The 14,416-nt window shown below is 32.2% G+C and overlaps 1 protein-coding gene across 4 annotated transcripts; it reads left to right on the top strand.

Annotated features, from left to right (window-relative positions):
• Positions 1 to 11,264: 11,264 nt before the first annotated feature.
• LOC120067258 (pentatricopeptide repeat-containing protein At1g71060, mitochondrial) lies at positions 11,265 to 14,325 on the top strand. Of its 4 annotated transcripts, XM_039018786.1 has the most exons (3): positions 11,265 to 11,542; positions 11,785 to 11,873; positions 12,354 to 14,325. In XM_039018786.1, the coding sequence occupies exon 3, from the start codon at positions 12,439 to 12,441 to the stop codon at positions 14,089 to 14,091; it is 1,653 nt and encodes a 550-aa protein (XP_038874714.1). In that variant the 5' UTR covers positions 11,265 to 11,542; positions 11,785 to 11,873; positions 12,354 to 12,438; the 3' UTR covers positions 14,092 to 14,325. The 4 variants fall into 4 exon arrangements, with proteins under 4 accessions (XP_038874714.1, XP_038874715.1, XP_038874713.1 ...); XM_039018787.1 differs by lacking the exon at positions 11,785 to 11,873 and having other exon boundaries at positions 12,365 to 14,325; XM_039018785.1 differs by lacking the exon at positions 11,785 to 11,873 and having other exon boundaries at positions 12,356 to 14,325.
• Positions 14,326 to 14,416: the final 91 nt, after the last annotated feature.

Below are 14,416 nucleotides of genomic sequence, written 5' to 3'. Positions count from 1 at the left end.
TTCTCTCTCTCGGTCTCTCTCTTCCTTTCCTCACTCACAAAATCACTCTTCTTTCATGTTCTTGCGCATCAGAGTTGGTTGCATCAGAGTTGCTTGCGTGGACTCGTCGTACCAAAGAAGAAAAAGAAGACGTACAAAGAAGAAAAAGCCGGAGAAGAAGAAGACGACGCGCAGAGAAAGAAAAAAGAAAGTGAGAAAAATGAGGTAGTGTGGAGAAAAAGAGGAAAAAGAAAAAATATATTAAGAGAGGAAGGACAATACTGCAACTCATGTGCTTATGACATCAACAAAGGGGCATTTGACATTATTTTTTAAAAAAAACATTGGATCATTTGCAAAGGCCTTTAAAATGGAAGGTTTATTGAAATATTGTAGTTTGGAGAAATATTTAGTGAATTATGGTAGTTTTAAAAGTATTTAGGGATTTATTGTAGTTTGGCAGCTTTTTTAGAAGTTCAAGGACGGAGTGAGAAACTAAGTCAAGTTTTCAAAAGTCGACTTGTATAAGCGGCAAAATATAAAGTTAAGTCTAGTAGGTCGAGTTTTCAACATTCGACATACTACGTGGTTTGCCTGACCTATGTCTTGTCCCATCCGTTAGACCACTGTTGACTGTCGACAACTTCATTCGCTTCCGCTTTTATTCCTTCCCAACGCTCACCTGCACGCATTAATCTGTGGGTCGAGTTTTCAACACTTGACCTACGCCTTTTTAATCCCACCAATAAGCTTTGCCTCTGCCTCTGCCTCTTTGTGCAATTGCCCTCTGTCCGTCTCTTCTTCTCTTTCGAAAACTTCTAAAAAAACACCCTCCCTTTTTGGCTCTTCGTCTCTCAAATCATCTGTTTCCTTCTTCTTCTTCCAAAAATTGTTACTAAATCCTCTTCTTTCCCACATTCATTCATCAAATTGTGAAGTTTTTACATTTACTTTACTAAATTTTAAGTTTTTTTTAATAATTATAAATTTTGTTCTTATTCTCATACTATTATTTTTTTTATTGTTTTTGTTATTGTTTGGGAAACAAAAAATCAAAAAGAGATAACGTTCACTCAACAAAATTCTTAGTTTTTTTAAACTAAAAATAAGTTATAGATCCATATTCTCATGATATTCTATTTTTTCGTAGTTTTTGTTACCATATAATACATAACAAAGAAAAGAGATTGTTGTCACTTTGAGGAATGAAAAGTAAAACCGCTATTGAATTTGTGAGTTTACTTTTTATTTATTACTAGTTTTTTATATTTATATTATTCTAAATATACCATTTTAATTCCTTATATATTGATATTAGTAGATCTATCATGTTAATTTTTTTATTAGTCGTTGAACTCAAAAATAATTACATATTGGCATTAATAGTTTTTTCTCTATATATTTAATAATCTTATTTATATTATGTTAGGCATACCATGTTAATGTTTTTTTTTTTTTTTTGTATTTTAAATAATATTAGATTTTGTTAGTATTAGTGTTATTTCTTTTAGTATTAGTGCATTTTAAAAAATTTAGTAGTTGCTTTTTGTTATTTAATACAAAATTATTAATTTTAGTGAATTTTTATTTTATATATTTCTTATAATATTTGATTGTTTTAGTATACAAGTTTGATGTTCAAATTTTTTTTATTAGTTTTTAATATTTTTAATATTTTGTTTATATTTATGTTTGTTTTTATTTGTATTTAAGTTTCATAATTAGTAAAATAATTAATAATGTATTGTTTGTTTTTTTTTATAATATTATGGTTTTTTTAGTATTGTTTTTATTTAAAAAAGTTCAGTAGTTTTTTTTTTTTTTTGTTATTTAATACAAAATTTTTAATTTTAGAAGGTGTTTGATAAATGGGTATGAGTTATTGGGTTGGGTGGGTATTTATTACCCAAGTTTGTTAAGCCCATAAAGAAAACCTATGGATTACCCACCCAAAACTCCACTTTTTTATCTCTCAAAACTAATCCTAAAAATCAATATATTTTCATTTCTTTCTCTCTTCCCTCTTCTTTGTCGTTTGGATCCAGATTTTTTTTTTCGTCAAACCTATGGTTATTAAAACCCATTTTTTATCCACTCAAAATTCTCCTTTTTTATCCCTCAAAACTAACCCTAAAAATCAATATATTTTCATTTCTTTCTCTTTTCCCTCATCTTTGCCGTTTGGATCCAGATCTAATTTTTTTTTTTTTCATCAAATCTTTGGATTCTATTTTCATTTCTTTCTCTTTTCCCTCATCTTTGCCATTTGGATCCCCAAATATACTATCCATATTATATAAAAATAAACTATATGATATGTGAAATAATAAATTTAAGTTAACAAGATTCAATATATATACATACAATATACCAATTAGTAATTGGGATAATTACCTTCAATATATATACATACAATATATAATATACCAATTAATTGAGCAGCAATATGAAATATATTTTGTTGGTATGTTTTATCGATTAAAGAGAATTAGAATTATTACAGTTTTTGAAAAGAATATATGAAAAATAATATATTATGTTCTACAAATTGAGAAAAAAAAATTGAGATTGTTTAGTTTATGTCATAAATGATTTGAGAAAATACGTGTATATTTGAAAATTAATCAACAATAGCAAAACATAAAACTAAAAAATAAAAGAATAAAATAAAAAAAAAACAAACAGAAAAAAATAGAACTAATCTCATTCACAAAAACTACATCAGATCCTCCCACTCAACTCAACTCTGCACAACAAACACAGACAATAATTACCAACTCAACTCAACTCTGCAAACAAACACAGACAATTTAACTCCCCAGATAATTTAACTCTCCAGATAATAATTACCAACTCAACTCAACTCTGCAAACAAACACAGACAATTTAACTCCCCAGATAATTTAACTCTCCAGATAATAATTACCAACTCAACTCAACTCAACTCTCTACTTTTATCACATACCAAACACACCCTTAGTGATTTTTTTAATATATATTTCTCGTATTATTTGATTTTTTTAGTATTTAAGTATGATGTTCAAAGTTTCTTTTATTAGTTTATTATTTTAATATTTTGTTAATATTATTGTTTTTTTTGTTTGTATTTAAGTTTGATAATTAGTAAAATAATTAGTAATGTATTGTTTGTTTTTTTTATAATATTCTATCTTTGTGAGTATTTAGTGCATTTTAAAAAGTTTAATTGTTTTTTTTTTTTGTTATTTAATACAAAACTATTAATTTGAGTGAGTTTTTATTATAAATATTTCTTATAATATTAGATCATTTTGGTATTTAAGTTTGATGCACTACAAGAAATATCACATACAATAGCATTGAAAAAACGCTATCATAGACTTTCTATAGCATTTTCGAAATACTGTCATAGTCCATGTTATTGAAAGTCTCGACTTTCCATAACATTTTTTTAACGCTATAAAAAACACTATAAAAATTCAATTTTTGATAGCATAAATTTAATACTACATAAACTTTTCATAGCGTTAGTTAAAAACGTTATAAAAAGTCTTTTATAGCAATAAAAAATGTTATCAAAGATCTTTTATAACGTTTTTAATAGCGGTGAAAAACACTATAAAAGATTTTCTATAGCGTTTTATGCATGCTATCGTAGCCCATGTTATTGAAGTCTCTAAATTTTTATAGCGTTTTATCAATGCTATAAAAAAAGTTGTAAAAATTTCAATTTTGATTGCATATTCTTAATGTTATGAAAGTATTGTATAGCATTAAAAAATGCTATGATTTATTTTTAATAGCATTTCTTACCATAGTAAAAGATGTTATGATTAACTTTTAATAGCATCTTTTATAATAATAAAAATGTAATGATTTGATTTTTAATAGCATTTTTTAAATTAGCAAAAAATGCTAGTAAAATATGTACCATTTTTAATCTCGTTGTGATAGCCAATTTTAATCAAATCATACCATTTATATAGAACTTATGAATAACGAGTTGTTACAAATGTAATTGTTAAATCAATTTCAATGATATAAAGATTTAATGTAATCAAATGCATTTATAACAAAATAAATTTTAAGAGCCTAAACTTATAAATCCCTCGTAATGTGATGTATGAATCACTAAAACACTTCACATATATAAAGGCAATAACCATATTTTTTTAATGGAGTCACTATGTTCTTTAAATTATATTACAGTAAATAAAATTAGAAGAAAAATAAATGTTGTCTAGCCTGCCGTCTTCTCTTTTTTAATACAATGCAACATTTAATCTTCATATTCCAACTATCTGATCAATCTTTTATCCTTGAGTTTGCTTCAAAAGAAACATATATTTATCATAAAATTCACCTTAAACTCATTCATCAAATGTGGTAGATTTTTTCTGTAATAGAGTACAATTGAACATATTGCAAATTTGAAAAAATGCAAAATAAAAAAATGTAGAACAACACAAATAATTTGGATCCATCTAGCAATAACAGAGAAATTTGCATCCATTTTGCCACATAACATTTTTCTAAGTTGCAACAAAAACAAGCTTTAAATTGATTGATAAAAAGAAACAAAAAATGTTATAAGGTTACAAACAAAGAAAAAAGTAAAACCCAAAATATCCTAATAATCTTAAATTTAAAGACGTCCCAATTAATACAAAACATAAAAAGAATGATAGAATTTTATCAACATGGAATTCAGAGTCTGAAAACTATACAATAACACATCAAGAACCTTAATCAATGAGTTGAAAGCTAATATATCAAGCAATAGTCCTATCACATCAATCCCAAATAAGTACACAAATTTTATATTTTTTTAAGAACACATCAATCTCAAAGCACTCACAAGCAAGTCCTATAAAACTAGAACAAGATGTGAAATTAAGACATACAAAAATCTCTTGTAATCCAAAAAATGCATAATTCATGCCCAACTTAATTTTCAATCTACAACTTAGCTTGTTGTGCAAAAAATCAAAATGCATAATTATTGTAAATAAAAAAACCTTTGACATATAGCATGCATCTTAAAGGCCAGATAAACATTCATAAACAAACATATCATTTAGGTTTATTAATGGGTTCTGGGTGATTAGTCTTTTCAGTGATGTAAGTTTAGATAAAATAGTTACATATTAGTTAGCATCATAAGTTGACTATGAAAACCAGGTAAAAATTTTCTAAAAAGTGATTAAGTATAACTTTGACTCTCAAAACTATCCAAAAAAAGTGTCTACGTGTAATTTTAACTCTCGACACCACCTAAAAGTCAAAAAAAATAAAATAAATAAAAATAAAAATAAAGGTGTTTACGGGTTTTTTTTATTATGAAAACCATGTAAAAAGCCAAAACAATAATCAAATACAGGTCACTCCATAGTCAATCTAATAAAGATTTTGGACTTACCTCCTCATATACAAACTTCATTCTTAGCAAAAGATTAAGGGTTAATCCATCTTATAGAAGTAAATATCCTGTAACACACACATAAGAAAACAAAGTCAAAATAAATGATATAATATATTGTAACGACCGATCCAAAGTTTTAAGGAGAAAGTAATTAACTTCATTAGAGTCCACAACATCTTTCTCTTCTTTCTTAGCCTCGGTTGCAACGGAAGGCAACAACATCGACGGTAGAGGCAAATACACTCATAGCAGTAACAATCCACCGATAGGTAAGGATGCCACCTTCGTCCTTAACTTGAGAAAGAAGCAGCCCAATCTTTTCATCTTCAGCTTTAGCTCCAACTTGGCACATGTTAGCATTTAGCTATCAGTTATATTTCAAAAAGCATGGAGCTGATAGACATTAATTTGGAGTTTATGAGTCTATACATGATAATTGTTGGATCATTCACTCAAAGGACACCATAGAACAATTATTTATAGATGAGAGCATGTTTAAGTATAGCTACATAAAAAAACAAAAAATATGTAGCAAGCATCAAGTTACAAACAGCAAGCATATTTCTACTTCAATTTTAAGATAGTTCAAGATAGAGCAAAGTTATGTTATACTAAAAGAACACTATAGAAAAATTATATATAGATGAGAGCATGGAAAGTCATAAAAGAATCCCAGAATAGAACCAAAAAACAATACCCAAATAGAAAATCCCTAGTAGAAACTTAAGCAGTTGAAGAAAAAAGTAAACTGTCATGTTTAAAGAATTTTTACAGTATAGAGAGTTGCAACTTAAACAAACAAACACTATCTCCCAAAGTGAACAAGGGTTTATGGCTTGGTGCAGAAAAGCTTAGAGTTGGAGTTCACAAAAGCTTCTGATTATGTCATGCATCGATGTCATACAACTCTATCGTCATTTTAATTGTCATTTAAATGATAGATTACAAATGTACATAATCAGAAGAACTAGTGTCTCTATTTGAAACTATGAGTACAAATAGTCATGTGGAAAGGGTAAATATATGGGCAGACAAGCCATATAGACAAGCCATAAGATCCCCTTGGTAGTTTGGATACAAGTTGAGAATCAGTTTTTAAGTCAGTTTGAAATGTTTAAATTGACAAGAGGAAGTTCGATTATATATGATATAATTGAATTGGTTAATTATATATGGTATGATTGACTAAATGTATGAGATACATGAGGAAATTGGATATAAATACGATTTATATCAAGTAGAGGAGAAAACGCTATAGTTGATATATGATATCAAACTATAGGATATGAATATAATGTGATTATATTTATTAATTTATTAATTGGACAATTATGAGATAATTGCCCGACGTTTTCTCCGCAACCATAAGATATTGGGAAGGTTAATTCGGTTTTCGTAACTGAATAATAAAATGAAATTTTTTTTCATTTTGCAAGAGACGCATAATTGCTCACGGTGTGATTAGCATTCTATTGCTTAGTGATTGCAGCGCCTATATGATAGCGCCAGTTTACTAAAGGACTGCACAACCGCACCCCGCTTTCCTAAACGATCGCTTACCATTTATTAAATGATCGCTTAGTGCCTGAGCTTAACTAAACCATTGTATAAATGATCGCCTAGCTTTTTCTACACGATCATGTACCTCGCCTAAACGATCAAGTACCCGACTATACGGTAGTCTTTCACTTCTTCTACTTGCTTGATCTTTAGTACACGATTGCCTTTCCTCCTCACCTCTACCAAATCCGAACAAAGCCCACCCTTTGGATTCTCACTCCAAGAATATTGAGGGCTCCGAGTGGTGGTGTCGTCTCCTTTTCTGGTGTTCGTTTGAAGCCGTTCGTGGTAAACGACTGGACGTGCTGAACGATTGCTTGCTGATCTAGCGAGAGCGAGAGGAATTTGTTCGTGGAGAGAGAAAGATTTCAAGTGAAGAAAGTCTTCAACTGGTATGTTCTCTCGGTCTCTTGTTATTTATCCTTTAAGCGTGCCGGTAATTTAGTATTGTTAATGCATTTCTATATGTGTGAATGTATTTGTGGAAATTCTGTCACAATGAATTGGAAAGATTCGCTTCCGCTCATAGGTATTCTTGGATAAGAGTTCCTTCAAATCATGCCTTAAGTAATAACCTAAATGGTATGTAGTATAAAGATAAAGGAGGGATATCTTATCCTGGTAATACTACAGAGACGACCCGCTTTATAGATAGTTGCAAGTGTTGTAACGTGCTACAAATGGTTTGATCCTGACCATTCATGTGGAGACATGCGAGCGGGGGTGTCTTATACAAAGAGTTTGTATAAGACCGGATCACGAGATGATTAGTCTCTTCATATAACGTCGTTGATAATTGAGACTTACATCTCATTAACACGACCATAGGTGACACGACCTTAATCCTGAGTGTTTTGGGAACTCCTGCCTATGAGGGCGGTCCTTTGATTAGTATGGGTGAGAGTGGTCAGATTGCCAACTCAACAAGTCTACCTTTTTAGGGATTTTTCTGATTGGGGAGCTAGGAACTCAGTTACACAAGATGGAATTCACTCCTGCCCTAAAGCAGGGGTAAGTAGATAAATTACTCCCTTAAGGGCTGATTCTGGGTCTTGAACATAGTGGCTACATCATCTCTTTAGAAGAGAGGACTCAGTCATAGTAGAACTATGACTTATTGTTCATTGGAGGAGTCAGTGGTACTTAAGGATTTAGATATAGCTATGGGGGCAAAACGGTAAATTGACCTATGTGTACTTACGAGCGATTTGTGAAGGGTTATCGCACTATTGATTGGTTATATGGACACAAAAATATATCGATAATGAGAAGAGTGTAGCTGTCGATCTTTAATGGAGTGTCTGGCAGTTAACAGATGGTGCATCTCGTGACTAAAGGGTTAAGTCAGCTATTCACGTACCATTGGAGCTTCAAGCTACAGGTTCATAAGGTCCCCTTGGTAGCTCAATGGGTTCAAATTGAGAACTATATTTTGGGGTTGATTTGAAGTGTTTAAATTAACAAGAGAAAATTCAATTATGTGATATAATTGGTGTGATGTATGAGATACATTATTTGGAGGAATTAATGTAAATATGATTTACATTAAGTACCATAAAATAGAAAAAGAACTATGATTTATATGTTTCATGAGATGAAATATTAAAACTATAGGTTATAAATATAATATGATAAGTTGGTTATCATATTTATTTATAATATATTAATTATATGATAATTAATTCTTTTTCTCTAATAACCGATTGAGTGGGAGGTTATAGAAAGTTTTATGGTAACCGTGAGATAAAAAGAAAAATTGTTTTCCTAAATTTAGAAGTTGCTTCATTCGCAAAGTACTCACGGAGACAAGCTATCAAGTGAAAAAGTTTCACTAAACGATAGTGTTAATAGAGACTAAACGATCGTGTAAAGTTAACTATACGATAGTCACTCAGCTGATCGTAGCTACACGATCGAGTAGTAAAGTCTATGTGATAGGCTTCAGTTTACTAAACGATCGAGCACAACGTCTATGCAACAGACTAGCTTTTTATCTCCCACTTGCTCGATCGTTTACTCAATCGTAGACCTCCTGTCGTCCTCAAGTTAAGATCATAAAGAGCCCATAACTCCTGGATTCTCACAGCGAGAATACCAAGGTAACACTTGTGGTAGTGTCTTTACTCAGTTCGTGAATCGAGTGGGACTCGAATGGGTTCGATGAGCTATTGGTTGTTCATTGTGTTCATGTTCATTAGCTGCATCGGTCGTTGCGTTCGAGTGCATTGCTATGGACTCATTGGATTGTTTGAGGGATTCTTGAAGAATGGTTCTTCAAAGGTATGCATACTCTATCCCTTGATTCTCTATGGTAGCATATTGTAATTTCTAGTTATGCAAGACCTGTTAGTTTCCGTTTAAGACTGTATTTGTTTGTGTACAATCTGAATGAAATTTGGAACAATCCCTTACACTACTCATGAAAATCCTCGTGTTTGATTTCCTTCAGTCACCTATGATCATCCTAGTGAAATGTAAGTCTCAGTTATCAACGACATTATATAAAAAAACTAATCATCTCGTGGTCCGGTCTTATACAAACTCTTTGTATAGGATACCCCCGCTCGCATGTCCCACATGAATGGTCAGGATCAAACCGTTTGTAGCACTTTATAACACTTGTAACATCTACAAAGTGGATCATATCCATAGTATCACAAGGATAAAGCATCCCTCCTTTATCCTTATACTACAGACCATTTAGGTTATTACTTAAGGAATGATCCACTTGTATATTTCTACATACATGCTTAAGTTACATAAAATAACCTCGGATCTTAGTTTATTGGATTGAGTAAATGCTTATAAAATAACACTTAGTTTAATAACAATATATTCACAAAATGTTTACAAACTACGAGATTTTCAGAAGAATTAGGACACCAATCCCAACATAGAGATCATGAGCTCCAACGATTTGTAATTAATTGGTTAAACTCTTTAAATCGAATTAATCACTATTTTTTAACTATCAAGACATTCCTCTATAGCTTGATAGTTGCACTCTCCTTACTGTAGATATATTTCTGTCTATTTTAACTATAATCGGTTAGTCAATCCTTCACAGGTCATTCATATTTCATAGTTGGGTCAAAGATTACCGTTTTACCCCTATAAATACATCTTTCTCCTTAAGCTCCCACTGATCCTCCTTTGAACAATTGATTTATAGTCCAACTTATAAATCATAACCTTCTCTTCCATGAGAGAACGGGGCCCCGTTGTTCAAGACAAGACATCAGTGCTTAAGAGAACAATCCATCCCCTAACCTTAAATCGGGTAGGAGTGAATTCCATATTGCAAAATTATGTCCCCAGCTATTTATCCAATCTTATCCCCAAAATGTGAAGCTTATTGAGCAGTGTTGTTGGACTACTCTCACCTATGCAAATCAAAGGATAATTCTGAATAAATAGAAGTTCATAATTAGCTCAATATTAAGATCGAGTTACCCTAGGTCATTAAGTTTGAAATAGACAGTTTTAACAGTAAATGATTGTTATAAAGAAAAGTGACTATTTAGAGGTCCGATCTTATGCAAACTCATTACACAGGATGTCCCCACTCATTTTCTCCACATAAATGATTTTTGGATCACATCATTTATATCAGTATACAAAATGGCCGCATCCAATAGTGTCACCAGGATGAGATACTCAATCTCATCTGTATACTTATTGACCATTTTGGCTATATACTAGAACTTGATCAATCCTCTCTTATGTCGCCATATAAAGTTAAAGTATTTATGTTATAGCCATGGATTTGCTTTATTGGATTTTCATAAAAGGATGCAATATCAATAGTAATTTATTGAATAAAATACTCAACAACATTTTTATTGATAAATAGAATATGTAACAACATTTACGAGTAGCGAGTTTAGGACATTCCCAACAACACGACCGTGGAAAGCATAATGAATATTTATACTATGAAGTACTTGCAAAGATACTAGAGCAACATCAAGAGGAATCAAAACAACCTCAAGTTCAAAGTTGACGACGACAACCAGCTCAAAATCAATGACGTCCCCCTTGTAGGACAAATTTATTTTTTATTATTATTTTCAAATGAATGAGATACATTAAATTGTTGTATTAGTATGAACATTTTAATTTACATTTTATTATTTTCTAATTATTGAAGAAAAAATGATCGAGATTTTATTCTTCTCTATGACGTCTCTTAGAGTTGAGAGTAGATTTTATTTATTATTAAGAAATACAATAACATTCTTTTTGTTATTATTAAGAAATATAATTGGATAGAGTACATTAAATAAGGTAAAGAAATGACAGAGTTGGAAAGAAAAAGGAAGAATTTGGCTAATTAGTTTTTAAAAGTACAATATTAATCCAATTTTCCCCTTCCCCTTTCTCTCTTTGTCGTGATAAGAGGTCGGCCGCTGCTCCTTCCCTTTTCGTTTCAGTTCCGGCGCGGCTACCTATCAGGGAGACGCACGACGCCTTTCCCTTCCGGCTACGAGCACCTCCGATTTTGCGACCCACTAGAACCTGGCGATTTAAAGCCTGCGATTCCTTTTCTCTACACGTTCCAGCAGTGTTCCAGCAACGTTTCTCCCTCTTCGGCGGGTTTTGGTAAGTACCCATTCTATTTCGACCAAATATCTGAGTTACTTACTTTTTAACTGCTTTAGCATTAAGCGTATTCGCACACGTTTCAGTTAGGATTGAAGTCTATTCAGTGGTAGAATACCCTAAATTTCCTTTGAGTATTCTCTATTTCTAGTTTAGACTAGATTTGAGGTGTTCGGACTCAAGTTGAAGGTTACTCTTTTAGCATTTTTGAGACTCTGAGTAAGGTTTTGAACCAATTTCAGGTAAGTGGAATTCTACTTGAAGAGTCTAATGCTCATGAATTATATGTGGTTTGGACGTGCAAGAATATTGTAATGTTGAGTTAATATTTGTAAGTCAATGTTTATGAGTATGTCCTGTAGCTATGCATATGATTTATGATGAAAGCGCCTTGTTATTTTATATGATTTTGACATAGAGTATGATTTAGAAAAGCATGTCATAGGTCGTCTTATGTATTCTAGCGAGATTGTGTGAGACAGAGTTGAGTACCTTGTCTATTTATAAAGTTTTCCTTGAATAAAAATGATTGATGCATGATATTTCACTATTTTCTTGAGAGAGATTAAAAGTCATTCATTTGTTTGTGTGATTAATGATGTTAATCTTCTAGCCAAAGATTAATTGTATGCTCGGTTTAACTTAAATTTTAGCTTTGATAGAATGAAATCTAGACTGCATGACTATTTGTTTATTCTTACACAAAAATTCTTTTAAAAGTGTTGAAAGAAGTGAAATCTGAATTGATAAAGACTTTGGTTTATCAAGAGCTATTCCAATACTTTTGAATTTTTTCTTACTATATGGTTAGAGACGATGCAGAAAGATGGGTAGAAGAAAGATGCAAGCAATCATCTTAAACCAAGTGATTTTAATTCATTTTCTTTGATTCTCCAATGGGTTTTCTTCAATTCCTCAGTTCCCTCCAAAGATTATCTCGAAGAACAAGCTCTTTCCACTCACTTCCATGTTCTTCTTCACACTCTGCTTCAGCTAGATCAGTTTCTTGTTCAAAAAAAATCACTAGAAATCAAACATCAATCTGCATTTCATCTTGTTGCAATGAGCATTCAACTAGGCTTATTCCGAATCACAATTACGCCTCTCACCATTCCACCAATCATGGTACTAAGCATAGCAAGCAGGATTTGGAGGCCGACCAAAATTCTATCATGGAAAGTGCTGAAATTGTCCAGGATGCTGAAAAGTTATGTAAGTTAATATCAAAAAACCCTAATTCTTGCATTGAATCATTGCTTGATGGTGCTCCAATGGAGGTGTCGCCGGCTCTGGTTGTGGAGGGGCTGAAGAAGCTGAGCAATGCGGGGTTGCTTGCGCTTTCGTTCTTCAGGTGGGCAGAGAAGCAGAAAGGCTTCAAACACACTACGGAGAGCTACAACTGGTTAATCGAATCCTTAGGTAAGATCAAACAGTTTAATGTGATATGGAATTTGGTGAGTGATATGAAACGCAAAGGAATTTTAAGTAGAGAAACGTTTGCTTTAATTTCTCGAAGATATGCTCGAGCTAGAAAAGTTAAGGAAGCAATCGATTCATTTGTAAAGATGGAAAAGTTTGGATTCCAACTGGGAGTATCAGATTTCAATAGACTGATTGACACTTTAAGCAAATCCAGAAACGTTGCGAAAGCACAGGAGGTGTTTGATGAAATGAAGCTCAGAAAATTGAAGCCTGATATCAAGTCATACACAATTCTTTTAGAAGGATGGGGTCAGGATCAAAACTTGTTGAGGTTTAATGAGGTTTATAGGGAGATGAGAGACGAAGGAATAGAGCCCGATGTTGTTACTTTTGGTATAGTTATTCATGCACATTGCAAGGCAAAGAAGTATGATGAAGCAATTCGGTTGTTTCATGAAATGAAAGCTAAGGATGTCAAGCCATCACCTCATGTGTTCTGTACTTTAATCAGTGGTCTGGGCTCTGAGAAGAGATTGAGTGAGGCTTTGGAGTTTTTCGAACAGTCGAAGTTTAGCGGCTTTGCTCCGGAGGCACCGACTTATAATGCTGTTGTGGGGGCTTATTGTTGGTCAATGAAGATGGCTGATGCATATAGGATGGTAGATGAAATGAGGAAATTTGGTGTTGGTCCGAATTCGAGGACTTACGACATCATATTACATCACTTGATAAAGGGTAGGAGATTAAAGGAAGCTTATTCTGTTTTCCAAAGAATGAGTAGCGAGCCTGAGTGTGAACCAACTGTGAGTACATACGAAATTATGGTGAGAATGTTTTGCAATGAAGGACGAGTGGATATGGCAATTCGGATTTGGGATGAAATGAAGGCTAGAGGAGTTCTTCCAGGAATGCACATGTTCTCAACGTTGATTAATAGCTTATGCCATGAGAACAAGTTAGAGGATGCTTGCAAATACTTTCAAGAGATGTTGGATGTCGGTGTTCGGCCACCAGCCACTATGTTTAGCAATTTGAAACAGGCTCTTCTTGATGAGGGCAGAAAGGATACTGCTTCAGTTCTGGCAGAGAAGATTGAAAAACTGCGAAAGGCGCCGAAGCTTGGATGAGTTGAGGATTTCATTTGATAGTTCCTTGAAATTCTGGTTTGGAAGAGATGGTTTTCTTGATTCGTTTTGTTCTGAACATTCATGTTACATGGGATGAAATAATGGGATGATTTTGACATAAAAACATTAGTATGTCTGTCGACTTGATTATAGGCAAGAAACTGAAAAAGAAATTGACACTTCTTGTAACTCTGTAATTGCTTTGTGTTATTGATTAATGATCTTGCATATGAATCTCCTTTCTGTTCTGAATCTAGATTAGATTTTTTTTTCCTTTGTGTTGCTTTAATGGTTTCAAATTCTTCATTATATTTCAATGATTTTT

The sequence above is a fragment of the Benincasa hispida genome, chromosome 12 (genome assembly GCF_009727055.1).
Source record: "Benincasa hispida cultivar B227 chromosome 12, ASM972705v1, whole genome shotgun sequence".
NCBI classification, from domain to species: domain Eukaryota; kingdom Viridiplantae; phylum Streptophyta; class Magnoliopsida; order Cucurbitales; family Cucurbitaceae; genus Benincasa; species Benincasa hispida.
This window is presented reverse-complemented; position numbering and strand designations above follow the sequence as displayed.